Source organism: Culex quinquefasciatus, chromosome 3 (assembly GCF_015732765.1).
Source record: "Culex quinquefasciatus strain JHB chromosome 3, VPISU_Cqui_1.0_pri_paternal, whole genome shotgun sequence".
Lineage (NCBI taxonomy): Eukaryota > Metazoa > Arthropoda > Insecta > Diptera > Culicidae > Culex > Culex quinquefasciatus.
The window spans coordinates 182,313,612-182,323,014 of record NC_051863.1 but is presented as its reverse complement, the minus strand read 5'-3'; the positions used below and the strand labels follow the sequence as shown (position 1 = coordinate 182,323,014).

Genomic DNA, 9,403 nt, shown 5'->3' with positions numbered 1-9,403 from the left:
TAGGAGCAATGCCCCCAAAATAGGGACAACAAATGTTTTAGTTTCTCAGCCTCGGCCAGCTATATAAAGTAAATAGTAAAAATCCTGCATATTTCTCCAAATGGAACCCATGGCACATACATTGTTTTGGAAAGGACTCCAGAAATATTATTTAGAATTTTATTTGAAAAGGTCAAGCATAAAAAAATCGTATAGCTTATATGACATTTACAAAAATCTTTAAATTCATAAAAAACAAGTGCAAAACGGCATGCGCCAAAGTCGAAGCGCAACGGCCAATTTGAAAACAATAAATCGCCCACAAATATGCAACCCACGTAACTCAAAAAAGGGTAAAAACAAACTAAACTTCAGGCATTTATGCCTACTTTCACGTTAGCGTGTTTGCTTTGACGTTTGCACTGTTTGCGGCCTTCCAACGATTCGCCCAACCAAACTTCAGACAGGCAGTTTAGTTCATCACAGTTTGTCGCGAGAATCGGACCTGGCTCAGCGTTCCGTCGTCGGTTCCCGGTTTGACGTCGGTGTGTGTTCAGCTAATCGGCGCTGCGAGAAAGAAGCAAGATATTTTTAGCTTTTAATTCCTTGCAATTTTTTTTTGTTCGTTTCGCTCGTCCGGTCGACGACAGAAGAGCGCCGTGCCAATTCCTCGTCGCTGCAGGTTCGAATCCCGGTGCAATTGTTCCGTCGTTCGTTGTGTGTGTGTGTGCGGCCGCGAAAGAGGTGCGGTTCTCGACGGGGTATTTAGTTCTACCGGAATTCCGACCAAGAAGAAAGTGTCAACTCTTGTGGCGGCCGAAAATAAGCTCGGATTGGCGAAATTGTGATTTTCTGCGGCGCTGTCTGCGTGGCGCGGCCAAAAAGAGAAAGCACCAAAAATCATCCGATCTGCACACGTAAACACACACTTTTGTTGTCTGTGCCGGGAGTGAGCGAGAGAGAGAGAGAGAGCGCGCGTGTGAATGCCGTCCAGCCAGGGCTACCAAAAGGTTGCGTCGGACCCATCCGAAGCGGAGCTGGTCCAGAGAACCGCAGCAGGCGAAGAAATGCCCTCGATGCAACAGCCAGATACAGCCGTGACCGCCAATCCGGCGGGCAAGATTCCGGCCACAAACTCGCAGCAGCGGCTGATGCCGGGCGATTCGGATTCGGTGTCCTCCTCGTTGGACGAGGGCGACCCGGAAGCGCCGCCGGGCGGTGGCCGGCTAGAGGACGACGAGGTGACGGTGGCCAGCTCGACGCAGGTGTCGGCCACGGCCTGGTTCACGGTGGGCGTGCTGTGCTTTGTCAATCTGATCAACTACATGGATCGGTTCACGATTGCCGGTGAGTGAATGTTTTGGTTGATAATTTGTAGCATGTTTAGAGGCGTGGAGAGGAAAACAGTCTTGTTTATGTTTTGGGAGGCCTGCGTTGAGTCGGAATGTACAAGGAGGACTTACGAAAAGCAGATGGATTAGGTCCACTTGTTGATTGTATGAATGTAAGAAAAAATCAGTCTAATCGACTTATACTAATACTAATCATACACATTTCGATTTTTAACCGAAATTGGTAGTTGAAAATCAGTAAAGTTTAGACCGGTAAAAAAAGAGAGGCTGCGTCCGACCAACAATGTAGAAAAAAATAGTTTTTTGAATTTTCGTATAAAACATATAAAAAGAAAAAAATCAAATAGAATTTGGAGTCACAAAAACGTTAACATAAACAATCGGGATGTTTCGTGTTAACATGCTTTTTTTGACGTACGGAATGCATGCACAAAGTTTCCTTCTAATCAAAAAATCAAAAAAAGCGGATTTGCAGACTGGATGATAGAACAGATTGCCTAGGAATTGATAATTGAAAATTAAACAAATTCCACCTGAACCAGATTTTCACCACCATGACAGCCGTCAATTGACGGCCGGAAAAAGGATTTGGATGACGGGAAGTGTCGATGCTCCACTTTTTTAAGAGGACAGGGGAAAATCTCCACGGAATCTCCAAATAAGTTTCGCTTGGAGTTAGCCGTTTTTGGGAAGATATAAGTCCAAGCAAGTCGATTTATATTTCGGAATTAACTATTCAACGGTGTACACCAAACAGAGTCAGGTTCACCCAAATGGTTAATACAATCATTTAGTTATCTGTTAAACTGCAAAAAAAAATCGATTTAATTCTGTATTCATTACCAGAAAAATAAACATTTAAAAAAAACTTGGGAAACACATCCTTGCTTTCGACAAAAAAAAAAACATTTCTAAATGATGCCTAATTCTAACAATTGTGATTATATTACGGGCTTTTATCGGTAGTTTTCGGTGAAATTAAACTCACAAATTAGAAGAAAGTAATGAAACTGATAGGTGGATAGATGACTAGTGTCTTAGAAGAAGATGGAAAAGGACGGAAACTAAGTCAGCGAAAGGGCCATATGAGAAAGCGTACGTGTGTGATCAAGTCTTTTAACCTTCTAATTTGGCTGTGTACAAGTACTGAGTCGCAACCTCAGTAAGTGTACACAGACAAATCATCACTGTGTGTCATCCAAATGACTCCAGGACGGTCAAAAGAAATGATCACACACCGCCTAGATACGCTTTCGGCACGTAATTTTGATTCTCTCGATACATGATTTACAACCAAGTGTTTCGGGTTTCTCTATGTATTGGGAACTACTATTGAGCAATTCTCTACGAAATCGGTCTTTTTTCTTCAATTTTAATTTTTGTATTTTTTAATCCGGCTGAAACTTTTTTGGTGCCTTCGGTATGCCCAAAGAAGCCATTTTGCATCATTAGTTTGTCCATATAATTTTCCATACAAATTCGGCAGCTGTCCATACAAAATGATGTATGAAAATTCAAAATCTGTATCTTTTGAAGGAATTTTTTGATCGATTTGGTGTCTTCGGCAAGTTGTAGGTATGGATGACTACACTGAAAAAATAATACACGGTAAAAAAATTTGGTGATTTTATTTAACTTTATCACTAAAACTTGATTTACAAAAAAACACTATTTTTAATTTTTTTTATTTTTTGATATGTTTTAGAAGACATAAAATGCCAACTTTTCAGAAATTTCCAGGTTGTGCAAAAAATCACTGACCGAGTTATGAATTTTTGGAATTTTCAAATCAAGACAAACATTTTAAAAGGGCGTAATATTGAATGTTTGGCCTTTGTGAAATGTTAGTCTTGATTTGAAAATTCCAAAAATATTTTTTTCGAAGAGATCGGAAAATTTCACAAATGTTTCATATATTAACATTGAAAATCGGACCATTAGTTGCTGAGATATTGACGATAGAAAATGGTGGGTTGTTTGGGTGAAACTTAGAAAACATCAATTTTCCTGTTTTTAAACCTTGCATTGCAATATCTCAGCAACTAAAGGTCGTATCAACAAAGTCCAAATAAGCAAAATATAGAGAATTTTTCAGCTTTTCAAAAATATTTTTTCAAAACTGGGCAAACATGTGCACTAATTTTAAAAATGAAAACTGCGACTATTTTCAAAAAGTCACTTAAATATGGCTATAACTTGAAAACGGTGCACTTTATCAAAATTTCAGTAAAGTACTTTTTGATTGCAAATTTGATTTTACATCGAAAATGAAGTTGAAAATTTTACGACCAAAATTTCGATTTTTGAAAAATCAGTATTGATTAAAAATTCATAACTCGGTCAGTGATTTTTGCACAACCTGGAAATTTCTGAAAAGTTGGCATTTTATGCCTTCTAAAACATATCAAAAAATAAAAAAAATAAAATAGTGTTTTTTTGTAAATCAAGTTTTAGTGATAAAAAGTTAAATAAAAAAATCACCAAATTTTTTTTACCGTGTATTATTTTTTTCCAGTGTAGTCCGTATCCATACCTACAACTTTGCCGAAGACACCAAATCGATCAAAAAATTCCTTCAAAAGATACAGATTTTTGAATTTTCATACATCATTTTTGTATGGACAGCTGCCGAATTTGTATGGAAAATTATATGGACAAACTAATGATGCAAAATGGCTTCTTTGGGCATACCGAAGGCACCAAAAAAGTTTCAGTCGGATTAAAAAATACAAAAAAAATCGAATGACCGAAATCCTAGAGAACTGCTCTATTATTGCGCCCTTCCATATAACACAGGCCGTACTACGTTACCCGGTTGTTACCGAAATAGTTACCGAAATATTATTCTTCTCTACGAAATCCAGGGTTGTTACGAACGGCGCGGATCGCGCGGATGGCGCGAATTGCGCGGATCTGGCGCGGATTTGCTGGTTAATTTTGCACAGGCGCGGATTTCGCGCGGATAGCAATTTTGATAATAAGAAATAATTGAGAACGATAGAATTTCTTTCAAATTACAAAGAAAAATATTATTAGGAATTAAATAAATTCAATCTTTTTCGTTGAGTGCAAAAACATCAATTTCTAAGAAGTTGTTAATGAAGAAAAATTTTTCTAAAAATTATTGATTTTTTTTTTTCTTAAAATGAAACTTCGAAATAATCTTCCAGGAGCGATTTTTTTTAATGTATTGAGATTTGTTATATAAATTAAACTTAACATTATAACTCATTATTTTTTAAACATCTGCTTAACAACTCGTGTTAATAAAATTTTTATTAATATCAAAATAACAAAATTCGGAAAATTACAGAAAATTACACTTAGCAATCTGTTAAAATCTCCGTCTAAAAGCGAAATGTAATGTTAAAATTGAAAAAAAGAAGGAAATCTTGAATACAACACTTTAAAATTTCAGAATTTAGGTACATATTTAAATAATAAAAAAAAAGATTTTTTTTATTGAAAAATTGAAAAATTACGAAATTATTAAAAATGATGTTTATTTTTGATTTTTTTAAGAAAGTTCTTAAGTTATTAAATTGTTAATTTATTTAATTTTTATTTATTTAATTATTAAATTATTCAATTATTAAATTATCAAATTATTACATTATTTAATTATAAAATTATTAAATTATTGAATTATTAAATTATTAAATTATTAAATTATTAAATTATTAAATTATTAAATTATTAAATTATTAAATTATTAAATTATTAAATTATTAAATTATTAAATTATTAAATTATTAAATTATTAAAATTAAAATAAGTTAAATTATTAAATTATTAAATTATTAAATTATTAAATTATTAAATTATTAAATTATTAAATTATTAAATTATTAAATTATTAAATTATTAAATTATTAAATTATTAAATTATTAAATTATTAAATTATTAAATTATTAAATTATTAAATTATTAAATTATTAAATTATTAAATTATTAAATTATTAAATTATTAAATTATTAAATTATTAAATTATTAAATTATTAAATTATTAAATTATTAAATTATTAAATTATTAAATTATTAAATTATTAAATTATTAAATTATTAAATTTTTAAATTATTAAATTATTAAATTATTAAATTATTAAATTATTAAATTATTAAATTATTAAATTATTAAATTATTAAATTATTAAATTATTAAATTATTAAATTATTAAATTATTAAATTATTAAATTATTAAATTAATAAATTATTAAATTATTAAATTATTAAATTATTAAATTATTAAATTATTAAATTATTAAATTATTAAATTATTAAATTATTAAATTATTAAATTAGTGTGAAATGTGGTGAATCGAGAATACAGTCTAAGTAAGGACATTAGTTTTCAGAGTACTTAAAAGCTTAAAATTTAGAAACTTGTTTTTACATAAACAATTTAAAAATATGATCTGATGAGTGAAAGTATAGTTGAAATAGCTGTCCCTATTCATCCTATATGTCCAGATTTGCCTCATATGACTGTACATTCGGCTGAAATACAATCCTGCTTTGTTTTGACTGTAAATTAGGCTCATTTCTGGAGTCTGAGCTTTGGTTATTTTTAACTGAAATTTTACCAATTTCTTTCATCCGTTAATAACTATACGAAAACTATTTCATTACACTACTTTTCACAAGTTGATTTTATGCAAAATCTTCCAATCTTTCGAATGAAAATGGTTGCGTAATGATAAGTGGTTGCGAATACGGTTAAAATTCAAAATTAAGAGTAAGTTTCTCAAAAACCCTTAAAATTACACTTGAAAAACTAATTTTTGAAATGTTTTTAAAAGTGCGATAGAAAGCCCTTACGATTACCTTTCCAACGATATATAACTTTTTGATGTTTGGTAATGTATTTTGGGAGATATCATTTCTCCAAATAAGGGCATTTTTTCGAAAAAATCCATAGTTCAATACAAGTTTTTATTTACAGGTGGCTAACGGCTGACATTTTCATTGGTTCGAAGGTTGTTTTAATGGTTTTTTGGTGCGCTGAATCGAATGAGAACATTGCCGTAACGATTTGAGAACATGTGCATCTAGTGGGACGGTTTCAGCGAGAATTGCTCAAATTATTAAATTATTAAATTATTAAATTATTAAATTATTAAATTATTAAATTATAAAATTATTAAATTATTAAATTATTAAATTATTAAATTATTAAATTATTAAATTATTAAATTATTAAATTATTAAATTATTAAATTATTAAATTATTAAATTATTAAATTATTAAATTATTAAATTATTAAATTATTAAATTATTAAATTATTAAATTATTAAATTATTAAATTATTAAATTATTAAATTATTAAATTATTAAATTATTAAATTATTAAATTATTAAATTATTAAATTATTAAATTATTAAATTATTAAATTATTAAATTATTAAATTATTAAATTATTAAATTATTAAATTATTAAATTATTAAATTATTAAATTATTAAATTATTAAATTATTAAATTATTAAATTATTAAATTATTAAATTATTAAATTATTAAATTATTAAATTATTAAATTATTAAATTATTAAATTATTAAATTATTAAATTATTAAATTATTAAATTATTAAATTATTAAATTATTAAATTATTAAATTATTAAATTATTAAATTATTAAATTATTACATTATTAAATTATTAAATTATTAAATTATTAAATTATTAAATTATTATCATTTGTTAATTTATTTTACGGTTTTAATTTTTTTAAACTTTTTCATTTAATTTTTTTCCTGGTTTTTTTTTCAAAGCAACGATATTTAAAGTGTTACAAAAAATGCTAATATTGTTTCAGAAATGGAAAAGGTTCCGTGCAGGTGGGATATGAATCCACAACTGATCAACGGTACTGATCCAAATGCTTTCTGTATTATTCTTTATTCGTTTGAAATTTCATTCATTACGTTACTCTCTTCTATGTTTGTCGCGATTTTTTTTGTATGGCGCGGATTTCGCGCGGATTGGGTTTTGGGGTCGGCGCGGATCTGGCGCGGATTTTTTTTTCGACTTTTTGTAACAACCCTGAATCGGTCTTCTTTAATTTTAATTTTTTTAATCCTTCAACTTTTCTGGTGCCTTCGGTATGCCCAAAGAAGCCATTTTGCATCATTAGTTTGTCCATATAATTTTCCATACAAATTTGGCAGCTGTCCATACAAAAATGATTTATGCAAATTCAAAAATCTGTATCTTCTGAAAGTTTTTAATGTTTTCAATTTCTGATATGTTTTAGAGGACATAAAATGCCAACTTTTTAGAAATTTCCAGAACGGACAAAAAATCTTTGCACAGTTATGAATTTTTTAATCAATACTGATTATTTCAAAAACATCGAAATATTGGCTGCAATAATTTTTCAACTTCATTTTGCGATGTAACATTTAATTTGCAATCAAAAAGTACTGTAGTGAAATTTTGATAAAGAGCACCGTTTTTAAGTTGTAGCCATTTCTAGGTAACTTTTTGAAAATAGTCGCAGTTATTTTTTTAAAACTATTTCAACGTTGTTTCTTCCACAACTGGAATCGTAATGTCTTTTTTTTTAAATGATCCTATAAACCAAATTTACAGTTTTTGCTTTTTGGGTGTTTTGAAACCGCCTTGAGTCAGGGGTATTAAAAAACACCCAAAAAGCTGAAACTGGAAATTTGGTCTAATGGAACTTTTTTTTTAAAAAAAAGATGTGTACATTTGTCGCGATCGTTATCACTGAAGATCCAAATCAGATACAAAACAGACAGTATTGGATTGGAAGCACACACACACACATAGGGTTATTTTTCAGTGAGTCAAAAATATTTGAAATGCATAAGTTTTTTTATAAGTCACTTATTAAATCATTAAATGTTTTAGAAAAAACAAAAGACCTTTAAAAAACTGAAATAAAATTGAGGAATGAGGCTTATTTCTAATTTTTATTGTAAAAGTATATTAAAACCAACTGATATCCTAATATTTTGTTCTATCAATTTCTCCAAGCACTTGACACCAAAAAGTAAGCTCGGTAATTTTACCGTTTCTCGATAAACCACTGTTAACCAATGTTTACATTGACAAATATTAAACACAGCCAACGGGTCGTCGTCGCCGCCGCCATGTAAACAACAATACATTCCGGCGCAGTTTTCGCCAACTCCAGCACAATAATGATGCCAACATGTGCAGAAACCAACAAAAATTAAAGAAGGCTGTGTGGCCGTTTCGCCGTCATTGACACATCTCTTCTTCACATGGACATTTCGCAAAACACATTTGCCAATATGTATAAAATTCGCTTGTGTTGGTTGGTATACGTTCCACGCCGCAAGTCTCTTCACGTTTTTTTCAAGCTCATTGAGAAGAGGCCTCCGAGCTCAATTTCGTTCAAGTCTGCGCCGTTCAATGCGTCTGAACACGTTGTGAAAGAGCGCGCGCAATATTAAAAATTAAACACTTGACTGAGTTGTAGTTTGCTTGCTTTCGACAGGTCGTTTGGCAGGTAGTTTGATCAAAGTGAACCCCTTTTTTTACCTGTTTTGGAAGGTCATGCCAAAATTCGCTAGAATTCTTCAACTTGTTTACTGTCGAGCCGTAGAATCGAGACATTACTCATTCAGTTCAGCGATGACGCACCGCCTACTTCAAGTGGTACCACTCCTCGGGCCATAACGCACTTCCTCCGTGCGGAACTCAAGCATTATGGATGCATCGAAGGCCCCTCTTTTTTCGCTGCAGATCTTCGGAACGGAACGAAAACATAATTTATTCCACTCCGACACAGGAAATCTTCACATCGAACTCCGTTCGATACCTGTTTGCTGAAGTTCTAAACTCAACAGAAGAGTAGTTCTTCACGGTTCGATTGTAAACACTTGAGCAGAACTTTTTCGAAACGCATCTGGAGAGCTGATTGCTGGTTCAACATCACCGCAGTAATTGTATTGTCAGTTACACTCTCTCTCTCTCTCTCTCCGGAGTAAGTCGTTCAACCAAATTGAAGGGTTGGGGGAGTTCGCAAACGAAATCCACCCACAATTTCCTGTGCAACTTGGACTCACTCGAAAATCC

General features: G+C 31.0%; 1 protein-coding gene across 3 annotated transcripts in view; it reads left to right on the top strand.

Moving 5' to 3' along the window:
- The first annotated feature begins 444 nt into the window (after window positions 1-444).
- LOC6040753 (protein spinster) overlaps window positions 445-9,403 on the top strand; it is a 65,561-nt gene continuing 56,602 nt past the window's right edge. For all 3 annotated transcript variants that reach the window (XM_038261907.1, XM_038261905.1, XM_038261906.1), the window contains exon 1: window positions 445-1,326. In XM_038261907.1, the coding sequence (XP_038117835.1) occupies window positions 963-1,326 (364 nt within the window). In that variant the 5' untranslated portion in view covers window positions 445-962. The remainder of the gene's footprint in view (window positions 1,327-9,403) is intronic.